Source organism: Electrona antarctica (genome assembly GCF_951216825.1).
Source record: "Electrona antarctica genome assembly, chromosome: 21".
NCBI lineage: Eukaryota > Metazoa > Chordata > Actinopteri > Myctophiformes > Myctophidae > Electrona > Electrona antarctica.
The window spans coordinates 28,054,285-28,082,034 of NC_136802.1; the positions used below are offsets into that span (position 1 = coordinate 28,054,285).

Consider the following 27,750-nt stretch of genomic DNA (forward strand, 5'->3'; position numbering starts at 1 on the left):
AGACTTGTTTCCATTGTGGTTCATAAACATTCGAACATAACAACAGCAAAAGAAACAATAGACAAATCTCCTGTTATTTTATTTTTTGTATCAATGTTGTACTCAAAGGGAACAGCAGACTGTGTTGTGGCAGATAGCAAGTAGATCAGTGACTTTGTAGATCAGTAAGCCGTCCGAAAAAAATTATAACTTTGGCATGTTTCATAGTTTTAGAAATATAGTGCTTTAAATTTGAGAAATGTCTAATGGCAGATAGTGGCACGTCAAAAATTCATTCACCTAGAAACTCCATTCACACTTTTTATAATTCAGCTTTCTGTGGAGACACATGCTGGAACTTTTTACTTTGAAATGTTTTGTAGTTTCTGAGTTATTTAAGTTAAACGCCCAATGCATTCCCAATGGCAATAGCACAAACTTTGGCATGCTACTAGTCCTACATACTTACAGTACTGTATAGCCTGCTGTAGGGTGTCACATCAGCAATAAACAAACGTGCATGTTTTTCTAGAAGGTTTATTCATTTATATACAAGCTTGTTTTTTTTAATCGCTGAGATGGAGACTGTCCGAGTCAAACAACACAACAACAGAAGTAGAAAACATCTATAAGGTGCAGCACAGACATGGCATTGGTCCCTACTTCCTTTCCGTCGGCTGGCGTGGTGACTGCAGGACTGGAAGAGCAGGCTGACATACACGGTGGCAAAACTGGTGTCCCCCAATTAGATTACACTGCAGTTTCGTAATGGCATGGGGGTTTAAGATTAGGTTGAGGGGAAATGTAAATGTAGACAAATGTTTGAAAAAAAACAACACGTGTGGATTTGTGTGCATGGCAGGTTGAACATCTACCGTAGATCACAGGTCTGATTTAGCGGAACACAGCAAATGCTTCATCCTGTGAGTGTTTTGGCTAAAGGAATTATGCCTCTGAGACATGACACACCACATATTAAGCGTGCAGAGAGATACAGCAGACCAGAGAGGAGAAACTACAGTATTATTATCACGCTGGAATTATCATTCCAGCGTGACTTTGAACTTGGACGTACCCTACGCTAAAACTCACGTTAGGTCGGGAGCTGTCGTTGGCTTTGTCTGCGCCAATTTTCTGTAGTATAAACCAGTGGTTCCCAACGTGTCATTGAGTGACAACATTGAGTGTGACATAACGTGACAAAAACGCAAGGTTTCATAGTTAAACCGATGACCGATGTGTCATATGAAAGTGGTAGGAGATTTCCAACTGTACAAGCAATTAAAATCTCGCAATTAAAAACAATACAAGATGTTGTTTTGTTACAAGGTTAGATGCTCAATCAAACAGTGCTTTATTGGCTCTGTTAAAACATATGCGAGTGCATATGTGCGAGATGATGTGGACCACGGGAGCGAAGAGTGACATCAGATGCCTATAAATATTTATCACAGGGTGAATATTCTTTTGGCATAAATGGACGTGCACCCCTATTTTATTTCCAAGTGACAATGACGAGCATAGCTTACCTATTTGCAATGGCATAGGGCAGACGTTAGAGGCTTTATCATTTAAATAAGTGCATGCCTTTAACAGTCATTCAGATAAATGGCAGATCTGGGATCAGATAGGCTGAGTGCTTATACAAGATCATTTTCGAGAGTCGGGACTGTGGCGGGCGCTGCTGTTTAAATATTTTCATGGACATGCATTAGGCATGTAACAATACACTCAACTCATGATACGATACGTATCACGATATGAGGTTCACGATACGATTTTTCACAATATTTTAAACACAAAATGATTCTCCAGACAAATGACTGAAAAATCTATAGTGAGGTTTTTTCACTATTTTTGTGTAACTACATTGCAAAAGTAGCATTACTTTTCATGTAAAATTACTTAATTTCTGTGCAACACTTGCATAGGTGCGTGCGTGGACATGACAGGCAAGTGAGGCGAGAGGGGGAATCTCTTTTCTTATTGGATTTCAACACATTTGTTTGGTCGGATTCTGGTTGTTCATGCCGTAAAATCGGGACGTTTCTAGAATATTTAAGGGTGTGTTATTTAAATGACGGTTTCAACCGTGACATTTATCAAAGCTGCGACCAAATTTACGCCAGGAGGATCAGCTATTTACGATGAACTCATAAATGCCGCGCCGACGTGAGCGCACACCAAAACCCACTCTCGGATTTAAGGCAGACTTTACACTCCATTGATAACTGAGGGCCTTAGACTGTAAGCTGTTCTAAGCCCCGCTGTATGAACACACTGTAGCTGCACTTTTATTTGTTCCTCAAAGCTTTTCTCTGAGCCCACGCTATAGCGTACATATATTTACAGCAAGAACCCATTTCACCCACTCCCTTTTTCATTTTCTCTCTGATGTATGCCACAACAATATATTTGTCTGCTACTTCAACAAAAGTCTATTAGGTTATACTGTTGTCTCAGCCATTGCCTGAGAGATGTAACCTATACGGTACATTCACTTGAACCTAGACTTGGAAATGTATATGTGTTACTAATGGTGAAAAAAGTACTCAATTGTTTTACCTAAGTAAAAGTACCAAACTAATACTGCAATGTAGAACTACTTCATTACAAGTAAAAGTTCGGAATTCAAAATGAGTAAAAGTAAAAAAGTATTGGCATCAAAATGTATTTAAAGGTGTAGTGAAACGGAAACGGTGGGCATTTTATTTTGAAGTTTCAGCGTGAAACGCTGGCTCTGAAGTTTCTGAACCAATCAGAGCGTCGCTCCACGCAGGACGCATGGAGTGTGTTTGTTTACAAGTCAGATAGTCGGCCAGCTGTACCAGTTTACTGCTATGTGGCTTATTTCTACCCTATAATGTTTTCAGATACATATTTTAGCGTGATGATTAAGTTTAAAGAGAGTAATACACCGTCTGGATGTTATCTTGAATGGGAATAAAAACGGAGGATTTCTGTAATCAGGAGCAGCTGTGTTGGACGGACCCGCAGATATGGGGAATCAAACGGGTGAGCTTCATTTTTATTGGCTTTTATCGATGTGGGCCTCGACACGTCATCACACAGTACGTTTTTGTTTTCAGGAAGTAATTCAAATTCAATTTGTATGGACTTTTGATATAAAAATACACAAAAATGAAAATGTACCCATTTTTTTGGCATCCATTGTTAGGTATGCTCATATGATGACCACGGATGTGGTCTAAAAGTGTGAAAAACATTTCACTACACCTTTAAGTGCCACAAGTAGAAAGTACTCACTATGCAGAATGTCCCATTTCAAGTTGTCTAATGTTTAAACATCTTTTGAAAATAGCAGGTCTACAAGGTCACAATGCGTCGCATTGTGAGCTTGTAGATCGGCTATTATCAAATGGCTGAAATGTACGTGTTTAATGTACAATATTTGCCTCTGAGATGTAGTGGAGTAGAAGTAAAAGTACTGGAAATTGGAAATACTCAAGTAAAGTACAAATACATCAAAATTGTACTTAAGCACGGTACTTAAGTAAATGTGCATACTTTGTTAAAGTAAATGTGTTACTTTACACCACTGCTAATGGGTTAATTGTGGGAGTTAAATAAATTTGAGTGAATTCCACACCGATTTCTCAGCTGATAAAAAAACCCAGGTGTACTTGTCTTCATGCATCCATTTCATATGCAAGGCTGTGCAATGTTTGATAAATATGGACCCTGGAGATGATCTCTGCCCAGCAGCAGCATTGGTTCCCGGGAGCTTGAGGCCCACGGGTCAGTCATTCCTGTTTATCCTGAGCCAGCTCTGGCCCATGACCCCACAGGGTACCTAGCTGCCCGAGGTCGCAGTGCCAAAAAAACGACAAAACCTCTCCCTTGGGCTGCCTCGCGCCATCATACCTATATCCCAGTCCAGGGCTACTCCATGCAGCCTAGTACTATAGTAGCCACCAGTACCAGAAGCACGGCAGTCACCACATCAGCCTGCTGTTCCAGCGCTGCAGTCACCAACCACGCCAAGCTGGCAAAGCCTGCACAGCCCGGTGAGAGCCAGCGAGACTAGCCTGGCATTGCCAGACTAACATCACTGCGCAGATATTAGTCTGGAACTTCGGTGTGATAGATTTATTTCCAAGGGGGTCGGTTTACAAACAAAATTCCAACGTCACAGCAAAAAAAAAAGTCTCACTTTGAATAGCGGGCTCTTGATTGGTTGCCCACAACTTTGGGGGTGAGTGACATGTAATTCAAAACTGAGGAGTGCCAGACCAACCCCCCAGGGATTTTTTTCTTTCTTTCCAGTGGCAGATTTGTCTGGTTTCCAGGCTACCACGAGACCCCCCCCCCCCCCCCCCCCCCAGCCGACGACCTCTTAAACTCTCCTATGCTGCTGCGGTCCAAGTCTCCAGCGCTCGGTACAGCAGCCCCAGTGTCCTGCATGTGCTACGACAGCCCCCCCACCCCCCCCCCCCCCCCCTGATCCTGTGCCGCAGGGATTCCCCAGTTCCTTTAGCTAGAAGAGTTCTAGTGGTTGGAAAAAGAGTTTCTAGTGGAGGAGAAGAGAGGAGAGAGGAGAGGGAGGGGAAGGTGGCCCCTCTCCTCCCTGGCATGTTGTTGGGGCATGGGGGTGGAGAGGAGGAAGGCAGAGTCGGAGTTCCCTGTTGCTCATTAGCCTATGGCAGGCTAGTATGGGCTAGGCTATAGGCTAGCTCGTTAGCGTCAGCGTGACGACCATCAGCTGGTCAGGTAGCTGTGCAGGTCTCTGGAGTTGACGCTCAGCACCACGCCCGAATGGTTGCCTGTGACACCAAGGGTTAGAAAGAACAGATATACGATGTCAGTGTTGATTTTGACAAGCAAATTTAGTCAGTCTCTTGAATAGTTTTCATTTAGTTTTAGTCACCTGGAATGTTTTAGTGTTAGTCTACTTTTAGGGACTAAATATCATAAGATTTTAGTCGACTAAATCTACAGTTAATTTAGTCAAAATGTAATGACAGGGAACGTGTGCAGGGAACGGAATTATAATACACATAATTGTCAATTCTAAATTCATGCAAAAACATTCAATTTACAAAGCCTTAGATTAGATTTACAAAGCTCCAAGATTATATTGGAAGTTTACTATAAACACGTGTTCAATAATTAGCATTTCCAAAACATACCATTATTTACTAAGATTGACTACATTGCAGATATCAGAAAGAGCAAAGCATTGAAATACAGAAACTCCTCCAGTACCTTGACACGTGTTAGCAGGGTTGGTTAGTGAAGCCTGGGGGTTGTTTAGTAGCAGTGGTTAGTGGTAGTAGTCCTTATGAGGGAACGGAAGGTGGGGCTACCTCCTGCGTTACCTAGCGTCTGCGAGTCCAGGTCGTCGTCGATGAACTCCTCGCCCTGGATGATGTGCTGCGTGTCCTCGCTGTGGCTGACGGGGCTCGTCATCTCCTGCTCCTTCTCCGTGTTGTGCATCTGGGCGTACACGCTGCGGCCACCGCCCGGCAGCTTCCTGAAAAACAGCGGCGGATAGGCATCCTCAGTCCTAAGCCAAGGACTGTGGGAATTGTTGCTTTGTGAGATACATGGGCCTTTACGCAGATGATCGCATGTTATATTTGAGTGACATTTTGTGCGGCTTTTGGTGGTTGGGATGCGGGGAAGTGCTGCCTGGGTGTTTAGGTGACAAGAGACATGGAATTACACAATTATCACAAGGTTTCAATTGATTGATTAATTAATTATTACCATGCAAGACATATAGGCTATAAGTATACTATATAGGCTACACGATATAGGATATACACTTGGTTATATATACACTTATACACTTGGCTTGGTGGTTGGGATGCAGGGAAGTGCTATCGGGCGTTAGGTGATGAGAGACAAGGAATTACACAATACAGTACTATAGACGAATAACAGCTTAAGTCCAAATTTTATTCTGACCCCTCCACAAAAAGGCCTAGTTGTCCTGACCCCTTATCCATCATTTATACATTATGGATAATTAGTGTGGACTTAACCTGTTATTCGTCTATAGTACTTATCACAAGGTTTCATTGATTAATTAAGACATAGGCTACACGTATAGTATATAGGCTATAGGCTACACAAATATAGGATATATACTGTAAGAGGCTAATTTATTATTACCATGCACGTTACACAATTATCGCAAGTATGCTTTGATTCATTCATGGTTAGCATGCAAGTTACACATTATGTTCTTACAGATGCTATTACACATCCTGCTCATGCATTGGGTAGTAATATTCTTAACATCAAATTATAAAATGTCACTTTAATGTAACCTACATGGACATTTATTTCCCCCCGAAATGTTTTTATTGAGTTTTGTTTTTATGAATAAATATATAAAAATTATAATAAATAATAATTAAATAAATACAAATAAAAATATTATAATATCATAGCCTCTGTTCACATACAAAAGTATTTATTTGTATGCAAATATAATAAATAATCCATTGCATTTGAATGCCTAGGACTTCAAGGTGAGAGTTCCTCCGTCGTTTGAGGTGGAGGGAAAGCATTTTGTTCAATATTGTGATCATTGTAACATTTTTGGACATAATGCACGGCCGGGATTAATCTTGTAAAGCTAACGGAGTATGAAAGATGGATTTTACGCAATAACCTCCATGTGATTTAAGAAGTGGATATCCCTCTGTTGTAGTTGACTCTGTTGACTTGACATAATATTTACATGGGTGAATGATGGGACAAGTCTGAATCTGTTTCACTAATTTTTTATGAAAATAATTTCACACGTAACACTTTAAGGGCTTTAGATTAATATAATCAGACCACCTAGGCTGCCGGGATCGATCTATTACCTTTGGCGCATACGCCAAAGTATTTGCAGCTTTGATTCACGAAAATCCGCGAGAAAATAGTCCCATGGTTTGTTGTGCCGCCATTACGATGCGAAACGAAACCACCCTGCCCAGCATGTTGTAGTCCAAACAAACCCCCCGTTCACTTGCATTTAACTCATTTTCCCAGAAGCCCTAGCAGCCCAGAGCATGGCTAGATATCCGGTTACGTCATCATAACGCGACGGCCTCGTCACCAGGCTATTTAATTATTAAAAAACGGCGAATTAAACACATTAAACAAATAGCAGGTTTAGCGTATTACGCAGCACGGACACATAGATTAAATAGCGGGGAGCGCGGGTTACGCAGTAGAACTGTTTTAATTTGTTTCTCTCTATATACTGTGCATGTGTGCAATGAGCTAGTCTTTGCTGGGAGTCACATATAATCTCTCTATACCAACGGTTGCTCCTTTAACCCATTGAGACCTGAGGCCAGATTTGACTATTTTTGTCTTTTAAATCCTAAAGGTGTCTGCACACTGCAGCGTTTTTCTGCAGTTTTTTCCGAAAAACGCATTCAGTATCATTCAGTCTGCAAGGACCTTAACAGTTTCATCAGTCTGCAAGGACCTTAACAGTTTCATCAGTCTGCAAGGACCTTAACAGTTTCATCAGTCGTGCTCAAACTTTTTCATGTCAAGGACCCCAAAAAAATTATACGTGTTTGGCCGCCAAACCCCATCTGAAAATACGTTGTTCCAGGGACCCCCCAGAAGCAAAGATATGAGTTAAAAAATGTTTGCCGTGATTGTTGTTTTTCTTGTTTCTGTGTGAGACATGTATTTACTTTCAACACTATCTGATTCGTAAGAAGAATGGAGGTGCACACACACACACACACACACACACACACACACACACGCACACACACACACACACACACACACATGCGCGCGCGCACACGCACACACGCCCACCTTTTGAATTTGTAGAGAATGAAGGATCCAGTTGCAATGAGGCCGATTATGAATACGATTGCCAGAGCCCAGACACCAGGCCCTCCGGCACCTCCCTGGGAGCCTGCAGAGAGGGCACAGACTCCAGTAAGAATGGATAAACAATATCTGTAGGTGTCCACGCACGCACACGCGCACACACACACACACACACACACACAGGGCCAAATATATGAAATATGCATACACACAAAATGCGTACTGTATGCAGTCGCTTGAGTCCAATTAGTGTGATGATGTGAGACAAGAAATTAAAGATAATGTAAAAGTGAATATTTCTTATATGCTTTATTATTACCACAGCTCTCATTGTATTAACTTTCGATCACACTGGTGTCAGTTGTATATGCACCATTGCTGCTTAAATTTGCATTAATCATTAAGTTAATTGTGGGAGTCAGAGGGAGGGGATAGTAGGCTTGTGCTCATGGGTATACAATTTCATGAGATTCATCATGAAAAATACGTATAGGAACAGACATACGTTGTGTTTTATAAATCTGACCAAACTACCGTGTATGCATGTTTACTGTTTTGTGCGTGCCCAGATTTCATTCGTTTTATATATTTGGTCCCGTATGTGGCACGTGCAGTGGCGTGCACAGACATTTAGAGGGGAGGTGCTCAAGTGAAAAAAGGGCACCTTGTGCAGCGTGTGGAACCGGCTGGTTGCCTTAATAGTGTGCGATTTATAGATTTTGGGGCCTAAATAATATATTAGAAGATTTTTTATCAAGAATTGATCAATGTCACCATGGTCCACATACTGTACACTGTACAAAAAAAAGCAAAAAAAATGGCACATTGCCAAAAGGGCAGGGGGTGCTCTAGCACCCCTAGTGTCTATCTGTGCACGCCACTGTGGCTTTCTGTGACACCTATAGTCTACACATCGAGTACGGCCCAGCATCGCAGATGTCTACATTACAATCACTGCACTCTGCATCGGTTCTAAAAAGCAAAACCACAAAACACAAAAAGTCAGGAAGGGAAAGATCCACCGGCAAAATGACAGAGGAAAACACAGCAGAATAACACCCAATCAAGGTAAACCAGTTCAAAAGCACCCACATTTCCATCTAATAGAAGGACAACAAAAGGTGAGTGAATTATAGTGGTTGAAAAGTATGAAAACAGTTAAACAGATGTTGCTAAAATAAGATGTGAACATTTGTATTAGGAATCGGGAAAGGAAAATAAATCGAGACGAAGAGTTATGCTTCAGGATTGAAGTAAAGTGTCAGTATACAGCAAGTCATATAGTTTGAGCGGTTAAGGAACGCACCGGTCTCTGTAGTTCTTGCTGCTGTGTCATTAGCAACTAGACCTAGGCCTTGGAAAATAAACCAATAACGTATAACCATTATCCATTAAAACAGATCAATAACGTGCCATTATCCATGAAACCTCAAAACAGTAAAAAAAACCTCCTTAAAACTCCTTTGCTGCCCCTAGTGTTAGCATGCTGTTACAGCCCAATATGCCGCCCGGCGCCCACTATACGGAGCTTGTTGTCCTTCCGGGTTAAACAGGAAGGTGGGGGCCCCCGGGAGGAGTGCAACACCACTGGCATTAGCCCACAGCCTTTAGCTAGCAGTACAACCAGCTGTTCCATCCAGTTGTTTTTTTGCTCCAGATCCAATTCTGATCATTTTAATTTTGAGTATCTGCCGATGCCGAGTTTTCCCGATCCGATATTCATATTTTTTTATAGAACACTTACGCCATATCACAATAGTACAATATCCAAAATCACAGATAATATCCAGTCTAATATCATGATATGGATAATACTAGAGATTTTTTTGCTCTCGATCCGATTCAGATAATTTGAAAATGATCAATTGTAAATTTGTAAATTGTAAAATGTCGTGATCTGCACCGATTTCCGATCACGTGATGGGATCGGGACAACCCTATAACAATAACAATAGCAGAGGTCCTCCAGGACTCTTGACAGTACGTCTTAACTGCGGGCGACAGCCAGACGAATTTTCCAGAAGTGCATTATTTGTCTACGGGACCCGGCGACTACCGGCGATAGCGGGCGAACAGGCAATGGTCGAAAAGTGGGCGGAGCAATGTTGCCCGAAAATATAAAAATAATTCATCTTTTCGGGCGATGACGGGCAATGTGTCGGCCGATGCTCGCCACGCTGTTAAAACGTACCGTGAGGCCCCTTTCCACCGGGGGTTGAACCGGTTCCGTTCATTTTTCAATTTCCAACCCTACTCCTCATGTGTGGTAGTATGCATTCCGTGATTTGATTTGTCACTTCGCCACTACTCCAGGGGTTCTCAACGTTTTTGGCTGGGGGACCCCCGGAAATGTTTTGGCCATGTCCCCCCCCCCCCTCCAATACAAACTGACTGCAAAAATAACCTTAATAATAGAGAAAATATATAATAAATGAATACTAAAACCAGATAATCATTAAGGAAAGTTTCCAGCCATTCAGTTGCAAAAAAACCCCAAAAACAATTATTATTCTTTTTTTTTTATAATTTGGGGATCCCCCAAAATAATTTGGCAGAAAGTCTCCTGTCTCCAAGGTAGGTGGGACATATAAAACTGAGAAACCGACTCAAGGCTTTTCTGATGGGTCTGTGGTGTGGGTTGGGACAAAAACACCAGTTTAATACCGTATCAATGCGCACTAGCTGCGCAGCAGTAGCAGCAATGCACGTACCATTCACTAAACTGCACCTCACACAGCCGTCAGCTTTTTTGTACTACTGAATCTGACATACTGTAGTGGACTACTGAATCAAATTAGTGTTTACTTTTCATCGTTTTACTCACTATAGTCTCAAACTGGCACCATTTTTTTTTCAACAGTAATAAAAGCATAGACAGATTGGCGCTGGCATGATGACGTATCAGCAACAACATGGCTACGTAACAGGTGATGTTATAAAATACGAGTCAAACGGGAGACTGGCCAGACTGAGTGGCGAGGTGACAAAACATGACGGAACGCCAGCGAGTCGGGCTGGACACCCGGCTGGAAACGAGGCTATTGACCATTTGCAGACCGCGGCCATCTTGCCATCAGAGTTTGGAAGCACTCGTTTTCAGTAAAGCAATGTCCTGCTGCTGCCTCTTGCAATTATGTGCAAATTCAAAACAGGTGGTACGACGCAGGGCAGTTGAGTGATATCTAACGAGCACTTCCAAATTGCAACACTTAGAAAAATAATCACCTGCAAGGACACAAATTAGCTCATAACATGTCTACAGTGGATTTTTATGAAACAAACACTTTGAGGATAGAAAGAGAATAATTCAAACTTTCCGTACAGCTGCAATGTTTGGTGAGTTCGATGTTGTGTAATACAATCAGATAGGACTTTTCTGTTTGGATGAATGGGCTGCCAAATGGGAAGTTGCACCTTGTTAGCACCTTGCTATTGTATTAACTTATATGGTAAGATGGCCGCGGTCTGCATATGGTCCATACCTCTATACCTGTATGGATCAGGTACTATTGTGTTGTTTTTACCTGCGTTGGGGTCCGCCAACATCACCAGTACCTGAACACCTCCTCGGACCACGAAGCTGACGTTGTTCTCGCTGATGGCCTGTGTGATGGCTGCCACGCGCTAGGAGAAGACAACCACATGTCAACAAACAAAGTTATTTAAAAATAGCAGATCTACAAGCTCATAGCGCGCCACCGAGTGGCGCGCTACAAGCTTGTAGGTCTGCTATTTTTGAAAAGTTGTGAAAAAGGGTCCGCAAATCTTTGAATATATATTTCATTTTTAACTAAAAATATTGGCTTCTGGGGGGTCCCTGGAACAACATATTTTGAGATAGGGGTCCGTGGCCCAATAGAGATAATTCTGGGGGTCCTTGACATGAAAAAGGTTGAGCACCACTGACAGAAACATGGGTTTTCAGATTTTTTTTAGGATTTAGAAGCCTTTTTTTTTATCGACCTCAGTCCAAAATGGGATAATAAAAAAGCACATTTATATACCTCTATATCAGTGGTTTTCGACCACCAGTGACCAGTGGTCCCTGAGGGGGTTCCAGGTGGTCCCCAGCTAAATGATGTCGAGTTGGTAACCAAATGGACCCTTATAGATGTTTAACTCTTCAGAGTGTAAAATGAAACCAAATGGACCCATAAGGGTCCATTTGGTTTCATTTTGCATTTGACGCGCTCTCAAGAGCATTGCATTATTGTTAAACGTCCGCATTACTTCATTTACAAGAAGTCTAGACAATTAGAGAATGTTGAAGAATTGTTATTTTGATCGTGTCCTTGACACGAAAATATTCTCAGTTTTGGGTCCGAGAGGCTACAGTAAATGTCATCGGTCTGTGGTAACCGGTGGTAACCTGACTCCGCCAGATTGGGGCAGTATTGAGTTCACAAGTTCCCTCCTCCTGCCTGCATCTGGTCTCTCTCAGGCAGAAACGATGGCGGGACAAAAATCTGATATCTCCATAATAAGTCTTGTTAGGTGGTGTTGTGCTGTGCGCTGTGGCACAGCTTCAATACGGCATCAGTCTCGCGGCATCAGTCTATGCGACCGCATACGGCCGCATATCGCTCTGATCAGCATTTGATCGGAGTACATCATCTCTGCCCGAGAGGGACCAGATGGGAGCAGGAGGAGGAACTCACTGCTGCCACCATCTGGCGGAGTCAGGTTAGGTCCGTGGCTCAAAAGCAGAATAAACTAGAAAAAGTGCCCTTCTGGGCACAGGTCTCCACCAGGAGGATAGGACTGTGTGAGATGTTTGGCAAAATGTTTAGGATTATTATAAACATGTTTTTGAGGCATTTTGTTCCAAAAATGTGTTTAGCAAAAATCAACCTGTTGGTGGCGCTATAACAGGCCAATGTGAAAAGGGTGGGATATATTCCTCAGCCTAGTAAGAAAATGTGTGAAAGATTTCACGTAAATTGCATGCTGCGTTCATGATTTGAGGCTTTTGTTCAAAACGGGGCAATCTTGCAAACTGTGAAAGCCAATTATAGCCAATTAGGATGGAATATGAAATATCGGACAGATCCGACTTGAGCACATGACCATAGAGATACTGTGTAACGATTTGTGAGATTTTTGGACAGAATCTGGAGGAGTAATATCAAAAAATGTGTTTTACAAAAGTCGGCCTCCTGGTGGCGCTATAAAAGGCAGATGCGGAAAATGCAGGTCAAAGGTTTGTCCTTGGCCTCTAGGGAGTGTGCATGCAACGTATCACGCAGATCGGTGCAGTTTTAGGTAAAAAATGTGAAAAGCTGCCTCATGGTGGCGCTATAACAGGACGTTCTGGAAAATGTGGGGCAGAGGTTCATCGTTGGCATCCAGGGAGTGTGTGTGCAAAGTTTGGCATTGATCGGGCCAACGGTGCCGGAGATTAGCTGATAACGGACGGACGGAAGGACGGACGGACGGAAGGAAGGAAGGACACACACACACACACACGGACGGAGTGCAAAACATACTCTCTCCCCATGCCTTCGGCCTGGTGGAGACAATAAATGGGCCTTGCTATGAAAAGGGTTGAAAACCACAGCTCTATATGAAACAACTGTACATCATCATGTAAATATATTATTCTTTGGTGTATTATTAAAGTCAATTCAATTTGATTACCTGTTGCACTCCTACGGGAGACGGACATGCACACGCGGTGTGTGGGTGTGTGTGTGTGTATGTGCGTGTGCATGTGTTTGTGTCTACCTTGTCCACATACACACTCCTCTTGTCTGGCATGGTCTCCAGTGGGAGAAGGTACAGCGCGGCCATGGTGGGCAGACCCGGCTTCACCGTGGTAACCAGGGACTCCTGAGGAATGCCTGTGATCTGGGGTTCAAAGGTCAAAGGTCACCGTAGTTAACCAGGGACTCCCGAGGAATACCTGTGATCTGGGGTTCAAAGGTCAAGTGTGTACACCACCGTAGGGTCGCAGTCCCGCCCCCTTTCAGAACGACAAGCGGCCCGGAAGAGAATTTCACTTTTCCCATAGACGTTTCAGAAAGTATTTATTTAAAGATAAGACCTTTAAAGCCTCGGACAGAGCCAACTCGGCTCCTGACAAATCATGACAATAAACAATTGTTTGGGGGCCGAACAAATAATTTGAAAGAAGAAAAACTGTTGTACCCTGCCAATTTTATCTTCTTTCTAATTATTTTGTTCGGCCCCAAAAACTGTGTTTATTGTCATGATTTGTCGGGAGCCGAGTTGGCTTCGTCCGGGGCTTAAAGGTCTTTTAGTATTTAGTATTTATTTATTCAGCACAGTATAAAAACAATACAGTGAACATACAAATATAAGAAGGGTAAATTGCTAGGCTGAGGCAAAAATCCCCTTTACCTGTAAAACACAAGAAATATAGAATATCCAGAATACATGATTGCAGTATACATTGGTTTTATTTTACACTTTCAAGAGTTACATTATTGTTAAATAGCCTATTTGCATTAATTAAGAAGTCCATAATTTTATCCAACGACAACAAAATATTCTTGGGTCTGAGAGGCTATATCTCATCAAATGGTGGTTCCGTGGCTCAAACGGCCGAATAAAAAATGGGCCTTGATATGAAAAAGGTTGAAAACCAACTGCTTTCCACCAGTGTATATACAGTACCTTGGTCAGTATCCTGGTGACCACGTGGCCTATGTCTTCTCTCCACTCGGGGATGTTGGGGTTGAAACGGTCCAGGTTGGTGCTGAAGCTCAGCGGTATGACCTGGAAGTTATCTGAAGGATTGAACAACAACAACATGACAGCAACAGAGTTATAGCGGCGGGCTCCGAAAAAAGACCCTTTAAGAATATATACAATTCAACGATTTGTATTGTAATTATAGTGTGTAATTATAAAATATAAAGGTTAAAGTGGTTACACAGATGCTTTCCCTGTTTTAATAGGTTATAAATAACTATGATGACGTAATCTGCTGTCTTACTGAAGACACGGACGGTCTTGGTGTCCTGGACCATGGAGCGTCTGTTGGAAGCTTGAACGGTGACAGACACCTGGCCGGTCTCTGGGAAGCTGGTCAGGATGCTGTTCTCCAACGACAGCAGGGGCTGCGGGCGGGGGAACGAACACTGTAAGGTTCCTTATGCACTTATTCAGTTCAGCCTTTAAATAATAAATAATAAATAAAATAAATACCACCAGCTCTGTGGCCTTAGGGGCCGTTCACACCTAAGAGACAGCTGTCTCCTCAGTGTCTCCTGTCCTGTGTCTTCTGTGTGTCGCACGGCTCGCAATTCATTTTCTTTTTTCTTTTTTTTAATAATGGTTTATTGGGTTTTTTCCATTTTTAAAATACAAGACATATAGGAACATGGTACACAAAAAAACAAACAAAAAACAACAACAACATCATGACAAAAGAAAACCGACAATAACACATACATACCCACCCACCCGCTAGCCCTGAGGGGAGAATAGACTTATAGAAACATGTACGATAATAAACAATACTTACACAAAATAATTGGGAAAGAAACTTGTAGGCAAGAAATGCCCATATAAAATAAGCTAAGGAAGAGAGGGAAATTAATCAATTGCAGTTAAAGAGTTAATATATAAAAGAAAAGGGTCCCAGGTTCTAGAGAAGTTATTCAATGAGCCTCTAGTTGAGAATTTAATTTTTTCTAGGTGAATAAAGGATGACAGGTTAGGATTTTTCCAGTGAAGCAAAATGCGGCGCCTCGCTATGAGGGAGGCGAAGACAACTGAATCTGCCTGACACCTACTGAATCTCGCAATTCATTTTCAATGGGAGTCACGTGGTTTGACGAGACAACCTTGTTGTTCCAGGATTAGAGTGTCCGCCCTGAGACTGGGGAGGTCGGGGTTCGATCCATACTAGCGTCATGTCCAGGGGGTGTACTTGTACATCAAGCTGTCTCACTCTACAGAAAAGGCTTACTCACTTACTAGAAGTAAAACTGAAAAGAAAAGAAAACTGGAAACAATTGGCCACATGCAATACAAATATACAAATACACAATTAAGAGAGAACATTTCAAAGAAAATGAAATAGATTGTAAACTTTACCTGCAAGCTGTCGCCTATCCACCAGTAGAAGACCGTCAGGTTAGCCTCGGTGGGAAGAACTATGGCTGTCAGGTTCACTTCCTGGTTCCTCCCAGTGATGGGAACCACTTCAAGATGCACTTCTTGTAGAGGGGCTTTATAAAAGGAAAGTTAAAAAAGCTTTCATCATGGATTGATATAAAGCAGTAATTTTTAATTCATTTTTATTCCCACGATTTTGCAACCCATTTTTCAAACGTAGCGCGTGGAAGGAACACGTTATTCCGACCAGTTCCTTTCCCCTCCATCAGGCGCCCCTGGCTGGCCAGGGGGAGGTAGTTTAGAGACCAGGATTACTGCATGTTTTTTATGAGGGTACCTACCCTATAGGGGACACAGGGAGAACATGCAAACTCCACACAGAAAGATATAAAGCAGTCATAAACATGACATGAAAGGCCATATTTTGGGCCTTGTGCATGGTCATAACTTGGCCACGTCAATTTTGCTATCTAAAAGGCACATTATGTGGGCGCAATATGCTGGCGCAAAGGGGTGTGTTTTGGGTGTTACATTATTTAAACCACTCAAGAGTGTCACTCATACATTGGTAATGGTCACAGACTTATTCAGGATGTATTAACTTGTTTTCCCGACGTCCACATTTCTACTGAGCTTGACTCCAGTGATAAGTGTGATGATGATTGTTTTGCCACTTAAACTAACAAGTAGTCAGGGGATATCAATACAATCTGGGAATACATTTCTTACCAAGAATTTTCTTCACCAATGTGTTTGTAAAGGTGTCTACTAACATATCCCACATTGGTTTATATTCAACCACCCTAGGGGAATTTTTGACAGCTGCCGAAAGTTGGGGTACCATACAATCATTATAAGGCAAAATGTTCTATATTTCATTATGCTTTAAGTAGCATGTGACATGTCAAACTAGGGGGTTTACATGATTCTGAATACATTTCAAGCATTAGTTTTGCACGAAAAACACTCCTTGGGCATAAAAAGGCTATAGCCGTCATCACAAATGTGATGAGGTCAGCACATTTGGGCACATTAGGGCACATTTGGGCAAGTGTCTATGACCGTTTTTAGCCCAAGGAGTGTTTTCCATGCAAAACTAATGCTTGGAATGGATTCAGAATGATGAAAACCACCTAGTTTGACATATCACATGCTATTTAGTATTTAAAGTATAATGATATTTAGAATGGTTGATGGTACCCCAATTTTCAGAGGCTGTCAAAAATTCCACTAGGGTGGTTGAATATAAACCAATGTGGGATATGTTAGTAGACACCTTTACAAACACACGTAAGAAATGTATTCCCAGATTTGACATTATATACTGATAATATTCCCTGACTAAAGGCCGCAGGGATTGGCGAGAGACTGACCTGTGACCTGGAGGTACAAAATGGCCTCATCATGCCCCGCCATGTTCTCGGCCTTCACAGTGACCTTGTAGACTCCTGGGTTCTCGTAGCGGTGCTGGATGGGCTCGTCTGTCATGGTCAGGTTCTGGTAGATAGCACGCACACCATCTCCGAGGTCCACCTGGTACTTGGTAGTGCTGGTATCACCCTGGGGAAGGCCCAGAAAAATGCTGCATGAGAACCAACAGCAACAATGCTATATACAGTATGTCCACTTTAGCTAAAGTTCAATATTTAATAAATAAAGAGGAACCAAATGGACCCGTCAGGGTCCATTTGGTTCTTCTTCCATTTGTACATTCTACAGAGTTACTATGACCACATGATCCCTGTGGGTTCAGAATGAGCTGAAGTGAATTCAGCTCATGTGTACAGAATTAGATCATTGATTATCTAGTTAGGGACTAGTTCGTTTAAAAACCCATCCTCCAGTGACATCATCGTTAGGCAGATTCTTTTCTTAAACAAGATTTAAAAAAATATAGGCATAGATTTTTATTATAGTGAGAACGATGGCTTCCATTATCGCATTTTTCAGGAATAGAGTTAAAAATTAAATAAAAAAAGTTATAAATGCAGTTTATATATTAGCTTGGATTCCCCATCGATGATGTCACTGGTGGACGGGTTTCTGAACTGCCCACAGTCCTCCTATGAGACACAGACCGAGTAGAAAAAAAACTGTGATATTTTATCATGATCAATTATATGAAGATAGGTTGAAAAGTGGGTAGGTCCAGTTTAAACATCTTCTCATCTCCTCCTCGTGTACAGACAGTCCTTTTCAATCTCCTGTCAGTTCAGATCCTAATTTATATTCCTCACACGACAATTAAGGCCTACAGTCACAGGTGTTATAGGCATTCATCGTTTAGTGCCGCGGCTGTGTTGCTTGTGCTCGTTTAATAACGTGATTATTAAAATTATCTTGTGTGTATTCATATCAATGTATCAGTCTGTCAACTCTGACCCCCCCGCCCGCGCGCGCACGCACGCGCACGCACGCGCACGCGCACACGCACACGCACACGCACACGCACACGCACACACACACACACACACACTTCCATTCTCCTCCTCCTCAAACCTTCATGTCAAGTGTCTCTATACCTGTTCCTGGTGGACACTAAGCGTGACGTCATCGCCTGGCGCCAAGGCCAGCGTCCGTTCCTTGATGCGCAGCTGTAGGCCTTTAGGGGGCAGCAGAGGGCAGGCGTGCTGCTTGCTGCTCCGCTGCTTGTCGACTCCCCCGTCACACACATTGGATACCACCTTCCTGTACCTGGAAGGAAAACGGTAGGGGCCACACACACACATTAGATATCAGTGTTGTTTTTGTCGACTAAAACTAAGACGAAAATTTTTCGTCGACTACCTTTTTTCACTGACGAAAACTAAATGGAAACTAAATGAAAACTGAGCTATTATGACTAAATCTCTAAGCTATTAGGACTAAATGTATTGACAATTTCGTCAACAGATAAAAACTTCAGTGATGCTTGCGGAACTCGACTACGTCTCGTTCCTGACCGCATCACTGTCGTGGCAATAATCACGTTAAACCAGACCCTCTCGTGTAATATTGCTTAATTGGCCGATACCGATGTGTTTGCCGATTAATCTCCCATCACTATTTTCAGGACATCTTCTATTGATCTAGCATGAAACTGCATGCTCACCCAGTGCTGGATTCATAGTTGCGTCCCAGGTGGCAGTGTTCAGGCGGGGAGTCCGGCTCGTACCAGAAGTCAGCAAAGCAGCGGTTGCCCTCCATGGTTATCTGGGCCTGCTCAAAACCGTAGTCACTACACACACACACGCACACACCAATGGGTCATGAGGTCATGAGGCTGGACTTAATGACGTACCAACAAAGTAATGGTTGGTACTTAGAATGTTTATGTTGGAATGCCTGGTCCATGTACAAATCAAAGACACAGCCCACCAGGCACCTCTAGAATCAGGACCTCCTTGTGACTGGTGTCAACAAAAACAATTAACATCAGTTGTATTTGGGATGTTAGCAAAGACATCGCATGCACAGTACAACCAATCCGGTAACACTCTTGAATGTTTCTATCGTGCATATAGAGAGAATGTGTGGTTGCTCACCAGTTGAAGTCTTTCTCTGTGCACACACAGGGCATGGCAGCGAGGGCAGACGTGTAGCTCTTCCCGTTGATGCAGAAAGCTGCGTCCTTCCTCTTCCGAAAACTCCTCTCCTGGCCCATGATGCACCTCTCTCCCTGAAGGTGGCCAATCAGGGAAAGAGAAGGGTCAAAACGTTGCATAGTGTGCTACTTGACTGCCATCCACGGGATGCACTGTGCGTGTGTGTGTGCGTGCATGTGTGTGTGTGTGTGTGTGTGTGTGTGTGTGTGTGTGTCCATTTGTGTGTGTGCGAACACACGCACGCACACACACACACACAAATGGGCGCTCTTCTGCGGATCGCAGATTTTCACCAGGCAGGGTGGCATATCCAGGGCTTTTCCACTTTATAGTATCACCTCTTCCCTCCATTGTATTTTTGTATTAGGCAAAAGTAACTAGTAATAGTCCAAAATCACTTGCATATATAATAAATATTGTGTGGGTAAAATAACTGCGTATGTTTCATTGCAGGATTGAGTACAATCTTTACTATGTGTACTGTATATATATGTACTGTATTGCTATACAGTGGGGTGGGGTTGAATGTTGGTGTGTTACCTGCAAATCAGTGAGATTCCAAAGGTCATAATCGTCTTCGTTACACTGACGAGTGAAAGACTGTCTGAAGTCTACCTTGACCAGCTCCCAGTCTGACCTGTAGCTGATGTGTCCAAACACACTGCACGCACGCAGGCACACAGGCACACAGGCACGCATGCACACACGCACGCACGCACACACGCACGCACGCACGCAGGAAATTACATTTAGTAATGGTACAACATAGTCATATTCAAATGGTGACACGATTAACCATGTTATTGACCAGCACCTCTGAATAGATGTTTTGATTTTTGATTTAAGCAATATTACACGAGAGGGTGTGGTTGAACGTCATCCGTCGTTCCATTTGAACACTCAAAACTAACATACAACCGTATATGCGGTTATCGAGTATCATATAAAAATGGAGGGGAAAGGAACTGGCTGGAATAACGTGTTCCTTCCACGTATAGCGATACGTCCAATCGGTTGAATCGGGGGAAACCCACCTCTGTCAGGTGAGAAAAAGCGGCTTGGACTCAGGTCAGTCCGTGTCTCTCCCCAGGTTGGCGGAGGGAGTGTAGAGCCCAGGATTACATAATTGACACAATTGCCACTGGGTGAAAAAATGGGTTACAAAATCGTGGGATAAAAAATAAGAAAATGTAGTATCATTTAAAACGCTGTTTTACCGTGTGAACTGATAATGGTCACATTATCACACATGCCTCCAATTGGCAAATTAACAAGCGTTATTTACTTTTACCCATCTGTGTGAGAGAGGGGAGCGTGTTAAATAACAGACTGATGTGCAACATGTCATCGTCTCGGCTGGCATATGCCGTTTTGTCAGCCCCGCCATCTGTCACATATCGTTGGGAATACGAGGCACAGGGCCAGCGTCAACGTCTCCACTGATGTCATTAAAGAGAACGATGGATCCCTCATCCATTTTATCCTACCCCTCCTCCCTTGAAGTTGCTCCAGTTCTCCTGTGATGTGATCTCCTGTATGATATCTCGCCAACGCTAACAAGCAGGGTGAGTCATGGTGACTGAAAGGTCACAAGGTCTTTTTCTTGTGTGTGTCTTTTATGTCTCTAGATTTAAAGTATAGTGTACTGTCTGTAAGTGATTTTCTTTGGTAATAAGCTCTATATTGTGATAGTACTCATTGCAAAATATAGTGTTTGTTCAGTAACAGGAGTCTCCATGTCTCTCCAGCTTTTTATCAAACAGAAAATGCATTTTCAGAAACGGAAAGTGGCCAACGTCCAACGTCATCCAATCAGGATAGACTAGAGAACGCAGATTAATTAAGCAAGTGGAATTGTAAGTGATGAACACAAAGAAATGAGCAGACAAAATTGGAACTGGAACACTCTAAAAAAATTAAGTTCATAAATAGCTACTCTTTCGGCTGAAATTTTGTCACCTACCTGAAAATGCGTTTTCAGTTCATTAAAGAGCTGGAGAGATAGTTTTTGCTCCCCACTTTTCAAAAGCACTGCAAATACTTTAGGCCAGGTCGTTGTTCCTGGGGCCAAATGAGGAGTAGTTTAGTGTAATTATAAACTGTATGTTTCAGTATCATTAATCGTGCATGTGCAATTATTTACACTATTTAATTAAAAAAGAAAAAATCATTATGCCCTACGCAGGCTTATTTACAAAGCTAATTTAGAGTGGTTTAACTTTGAGACAAAACACGAAGCACTATGCATGGATGAAAGAGGGGCACTAGATGTATGCTAAGCTAGTATTTGATCTTCCGTGTTTAGGTCATATTTATCATGTTAGACATGTCCTTGGGACCACAGCCGCAACACATATTGATCTATTCTAATCTACAATCAAGTTATTAACCTAGGAGGCTTTTTTTAATGGCATATACTGTAAAATATACAAAATAAAATGTTTTATTCATGTATTAGCTCACAATGCTCACATTGCTCACAATTGTGAGCTTGTAGATCGGCTATTTTCAAAATATTTTGTACACATTTTGAACTTGCGAAATGGGACATTCGGCAATATGAGTACTTTTACTTTTAGTACTTAAGTACATTTTGATGCCGATACTTTTGTACTTTTACCTGAGTACATTTTGAATACGGGACTTCTACTTGTAACAGAGTACAACTACATTGCAGTATATATACTTTTTACTTAAGTAAAACATTTGAGTACTTTTTCCACCACAGGCCATTAGTATAAGGCTAATTCACTCACTCACTCACTCAGTATAAGTATAACTCACACGGTCGCAACAGATTGCTGTATGCTTGTTGTATACAAAGGGTGTGACACAGCTTGCCCCAATGCATTTCCAATGGGAGTCACATGGTTTGACACAACATTTGTGTTGTATGAGGGGGAGGGGCGCAGTCGAAACACAGCCGAAAGCCATACAACAGCTTGTAGTCTAAAATGTGGACTACAAACCATGTGACTTCCATTGGAAATGCATTGGGGCGGCCATGACACTCACAACATTCATACAACAAGCATGCATCAATGTTTTAAAGGTCTGAGTGAGGCCTAAGAGTGACTGACAGGGGGACACCCTATACACCATGCAGGGCCACATGTCCTATAAGAGTGACTGACAGGGGGACGTCCTATACACCATGTAGGGCCACATGTCCTATAAGAGTGACTGACAGGGGGACATCCTATACACCATGTAGGGCCACATGTCCTATAAGAGTGACTGACAGGATGACGCACTATACCCCATGCAGGGCCACATGTCCTTAAGAGTGACTGACAGGGGGACGCCCTATACCCCATGCAGGGCCACATGTCCTTAAGAGTGACTGACAGGGGGACGCCCTATACCCCATGCAGGGCCACATGTCCTTAAGAGTGACTGACAGGGGGACGCCCTATACCCCATGCAGGGCCACATGTCCTATAAGAGTGACTGACAGGGGGACATCCTATACACCATGTAGGGCCACATGTCCTATAAGAGTGACTGACAGGATGACGCACTATACCCCATGCAGGGCCACATGTCCTATAAGAGTGACTGACAGGGGGACGTCCTATACCCCATGCAGGGGCCAGGGCCACATAGTGACTGACAGGGGGACGCCCTATACCCCATGCAGGGGCCAGGGCCACATAGTGACTGACAGGGGGACGCCCTATACCCCATGCAGGGCCACATGTCCTTGCTGCTAAGCTCCTTCATTATGAGGCCGGCGGTGGTCTGAAAAAAATTAATCGAAACTCCTTGGCTAGGAAATAGAGCCCGGGCTTATCTTTCACACAAACAGCCGCACTCTACTGCTCTATACGTCGCTCCAAGGCTGCTATCTGGCGGGAGCCAGACACATATATTTTGCGCGTGTGTGTGCGCGTGCATGTGTGTGTATGTCCTTCTTCTTCTACACAATCTACAGTAGTCCTATACTGTATGTGCTTGCAGTGGTTTGGTCCTCGCGTCCATCTCCTGACCTTCTCACCAGCTTTCCAGCCAGAGGCAGATCTTATCTCTGAGCTGTGAGATGAAGTGAGTCGTCTGGCTCCAGATAACTCGCGGATAGAGAGACATTGGATGATGAGGACACCATGCTGCGTGTCTGTCTCTCTCTCTGTGAGTGTGTGTGTGTGTGTGTGTGTGTGCCTGCATGCACACGCGTCATACTCACGTCATGACCAGCGTCTCATCTCCCGGCTCACTCAGGAGTCCATCGACAAACACGGAGGTGCTGGTGAAGTTATGGACGGTCCACGTTCGCCCTTCATCAACACTGAACCTGGAATAATAGTGAAAGGAAACTATACGTCACACAATCGTTGGCAACTTGAGCCATCGCGTTTTTACATAAAAAAACCCGGGTTCTACCACTTTTAGCCCAACACTTTAGCCCATTAGGACCCGAGACCGATTCTAGAAATGTGGTCTATAAAGTCAGAAGTCCTCAAACATTTTCGTATGCAAAAATCTTTTTTTCAGAAATATTCCAAAAAAACAGCAGATGTATACAAGCTCGCAGCACGGCACGAAGTGATGCCTTGTGAGCTTGTATATCTTCTGTTTTTGAAGAGCCTCAGCCAATGCTTCACTTTTTCCACTTTTTTTCGTCTGAGCCAACACCAAAATCTAAAATGACACATGATGCTTTCCCCGGTTTTAATTCGTTAACTAGAGACCAGCGGGTGGCGGATTTAGCCGCGGTTGCCGCGGGTGAACCGCAGTTTAGGGTGGATTAGGGTCAATTCATATTATTATAAATTAATATAGGATAAACCGCGGGTGAAATAATGCGGGAAATAAAGTAATGGCATAATAAAGTATATAAATATGCTTATTATAGCTTTTAAAACGCACACAATCTCGGCGTGCGTGCGTTGGTAGTAGTATTTTAATTTAATCATTTTCCATGATCTGGCACAAATTAGCCGCCTATGAAGTTGGGTCCTGTTGCACAACAACAACAACACAGTGGTCTCCTACAGGCAGCTACGCTAAAGTTGCTAACAGGCAGCTAGTGAGTGAGAGAAACTTAAAACTAAGTAAAACAGAAGGGAGGAATATACGTTCGGCGTGGGACTGGGAGTGATTAAGTTCTTTACCCTGCCGCCGATGACCGCTGGATATGCTGTATGAAAATACGTCGCGAAAACGTGGACGGCGTGTTACCATGGAAATGGATATATACAACCACTACGTAACATTGGTGAACTGTCGAGAGAGTGGTGAGTGACATTGTTTGTACAAGTAGTATAAATAGCCGATCTACAAGCTCACAACGCGTCGCAGCGTCGCGTTGTGAGCTTGTAGATTGGCTATACTGTATACACTGGGCGCTTCCCTGCGCAGCGGATTGCGGGTGGTGCGGATTAATAAATTGGATTAATTAATAAATTGCGGTCGGATAACGGGCGGATTATAATTATGCACATGCGGATTCGGGTGACAAAAAAGCTCATCCGCTGTTCTCTATCGTTAACCTATTTAGACCTGAGGACGATTCTACAAATGCCTTCTAAATCATGACAGTTTTCTGAAAAACCCATGTTTCTATATCAACGGTTCTCAAACATTTTCATGTCAAGTTCCCCAAAAAAATATATGTAATTTGCGCCACATTTTAACGATTTAAAAAAAAATAGCAGATCTACAAGCTCGTAGCGTGGCACTCGTGCCGCGCTATGAGCTTGTAGATCTGCTATTTTTCAATAGATACAGTTTAAAATAATGGTTAAAACACCAAGAATGGGTTAAGCATCACTCAACCTATTTAGCCTGCAGGACTCAGTGTGTGAACTCAAAAATGAGCCGGTTGGTTGTACATCACAGGGGCAATCGCTGCCTATCGGCTTTTTTACACGGCCACAGGAGTCCGAGAGCGTGTGATGTGGAGAGGGTGGATCAATGTAGAATCGAGCCGTGCAGAGCTGCAGCGCCGCTGGCACGAGTCCTACGATGTGATAACGAGGAACCGCAGCACCGCTAATCAGCAGAGAGACGTGCACGGAAAAATGTTGGCCTCGCTGGGAGTTGTTTTGAGGTGTCCGCGGCGGCGGCGGCGCGGCACATGTTCCAGAGCAAAATCTGAGGCATGGACGAGTGGTTCGAGGCTTGGAGCTGACGTCTCATGAGGGGCCCTATCTTGCTTTCTGCCTCTTAACCCATTTTGACCTGAGGACGATTCTACAAATGCCTTCTAAATCCTGACAGTTTGTCGGTGGTTCTCATACAAGGACCCCCAAAAATGTATGTATTTGGCCGCCGACCCCACATCTGAAAATATGTTGTTCCAGGGACCTCCCTGGAACAACATAACTCAAGATTTGAGTTAAAAACGTTCGCTCTGAAAGAATTTCAAAAATAGCAGACCTACAAGCTCATAGCGCGGCACCCGGTGCCGCGCTATGAGCTTGTAGATCTGCTATTTTTCAATAGCTAAAGTATAACATGATGCTTAAAACACCAAAAGGGGTTCGCGCCCAAAATGGGTTAACACAATCATTCATATTAAGACGGGAATTTAGCCTGGAGTAAAACATAATGACAGTTCTGTCAATATGTGTGAAAGTAACAACCTTCTTCCCCCCGAGGCAGCGATATGGCCTATACATCATCTCAAACAGTGGCGTCGACGTATAGACCTTTTGCACACATACAGTATAGACGCGCACGTGCACACGCATTCTTACTGTACAAAATCGATGAACGCCGACAGACTCACTAGCATTTTGCACCTCTGACTGAGTCTCAGTCGATTATTCAAATTATTATTAGACACGAACTGCATCAATAATGCAGATCGAGCGGCACAAACACGTCTTAAGTAATTACACGTGTTGTACAATGCACGCACGCACGCCGTCTGTCAAATTGAGCAATTTAAACAAATAAACTCGTTGGAAGTAGAGCTATTATGACGAATGCACATAAAACTAACTGTGTCCACCGTGTGCTATGTTTGATCACGGCTTCTTATTTCACACCCAGTGTGAAATAAGAAGCAATTGATAAGGATGCCTAGAAGCTTGTTTGTCATTTGACTTTGAATGAGCAGATATTAACCCATTTTGGGGCGGGAACCCCTTTGTGTTTTTATTATGTTATAATTTAGCTATTGAAAAATAGCAGATCTACAAGCTCATAGCGCGCCACCGAGTGGCGCGCTATGAGCTTGTAGGTCTGCTATTTTTTTTAAATCGTGAAAATATTTATTTCAGAAAACTGGAGGATTTAGAAGATTTTTTTTAAATTTTTGAGGTCAGGCCTAAATGGGTTAAACACATGGGGGATGGATGTAATTGTTTGAGTGGCCGTGCACACAAGACCCTTTACGGGTCACTCTCTGGCCCTGTAGCTCGGATTGTCGAGTGGACATGAAAAGGGCAGCACTCTGTTGATGGCACTCGTTCAACGCTGTACCACAGCGGGTGCTGGGGAGCTGTACGCTAATTATCTCTGAGAGACACTGAGAGAAGTGCACTTGAGGACAGGGAGAGTGGATACTTTTTCTGTTTGTATTTTAGCTTTTCCCTACAAGGATGTACATTTTCACACTGTTGTGTCGGCATCTGAAATCAAACAAGGGCCCTTTCTGCACGAGGAGATTTTGGATATTCGACTATACTACACACCATGGGAGCCACCGGAGGCTAACAATGGCTGCTAAAAAACGGGAAAATAAAATACTATTAATTCTGGATTTAAAGGACATTAAACAAACCCGAGAGATCTCGTGTTGGCAAAGGCGGTTGCGAGCACGAATCCCGAAATTTCGTGCGTGTGAAAAAATACACTTTCAGCGCCTCCTGCTGGCCATTTGAAATGACCGCAGGGAGCCAGGTATATCCCCTATAAAGGCGCCATTCTATTACCGTCAATACAGCCCAATACAACGAGTAGAGGCGCAAAAACTTTTTTCAGCAGCAACCGACATGTCTCAGGTTTCACCACAATCGATTTCTGATCGCATCGCGCCGTTACATCTGAACGTCGGGCGGTTTGGACTAAAACAACAACTTTGGAGTATTTTTCGGAGCAAACAAAGAAATCAACAAAGAAACGACAATGAGTGGATCCTTATGGGAGGCGCGCGCATTGTTCCTCACGATGGGAAGAACGTGGTCGCTGTCTAGTAGCCTGGGCAGCACGGAAGGTTAGTGTTGAGCTTCGGCTGCATGGTACTATAATATAACCCTTACTACACGCCATCTGACGGGTTTGGCGACCTCCGGGGTTAAATCTTAGATGACGGGTTGCGAGGCGATCTGGCGTC

The 27,750-nt window shown here is 43.2% G+C and overlaps 1 protein-coding gene across 11 annotated transcripts in view; it reads right to left on the bottom strand.

Annotated features, from left to right (window-relative positions):
- Positions 1 to 4,454: 4,454 nt before the first annotated feature.
- sorcs2 (sortilin-related VPS10 domain containing receptor 2) overlaps positions 4,455 to 27,750 on the bottom strand; it is a 244,054-nt gene continuing 220,758 nt past the window's right edge. Inside the window, exons 14-28 of one of the 11 annotated variants that reach the window (XM_079491690.1) lie at positions 23,653 to 23,760; positions 20,010 to 20,130; positions 19,410 to 19,543; positions 18,977 to 19,102; positions 18,408 to 18,579; positions 17,259 to 17,445; positions 15,865 to 15,998; positions 14,759 to 14,882; positions 14,437 to 14,549; positions 13,525 to 13,647; positions 11,325 to 11,424; positions 9,107 to 9,154; positions 7,783 to 7,885; positions 5,319 to 5,473; positions 4,455 to 4,763 (exon numbers count right to left, since the gene is read on the bottom strand). In XM_079491690.1, coding sequence (XP_079347816.1) covers positions 4,699 to 4,763; positions 5,319 to 5,473; positions 7,783 to 7,885; positions 9,107 to 9,154; positions 11,325 to 11,424; positions 13,525 to 13,647; positions 14,437 to 14,549; positions 14,759 to 14,882; positions 15,865 to 15,998; positions 17,259 to 17,445; positions 18,408 to 18,579; positions 18,977 to 19,102; positions 19,410 to 19,543; positions 20,010 to 20,130; positions 23,653 to 23,760 — 1,813 coding nt within the window. In that variant the 3' untranslated portion in view covers positions 4,455 to 4,698. Of the gene's footprint in view, positions 4,764 to 5,205; positions 5,519 to 7,782; positions 7,886 to 9,106; positions 9,155 to 11,324; positions 11,425 to 13,524; positions 13,648 to 14,436; positions 14,550 to 14,758; positions 14,883 to 15,864; positions 15,999 to 17,258; positions 17,446 to 18,407; positions 18,580 to 18,976; positions 19,103 to 19,409; positions 19,544 to 20,009; positions 20,131 to 23,652; positions 23,761 to 27,750 lie in introns of all 11 variants that reach the window. The other 10 variants (XM_079491686.1, XM_079491688.1, XM_079491685.1 and 7 more) reach the window with 10 other exon arrangements.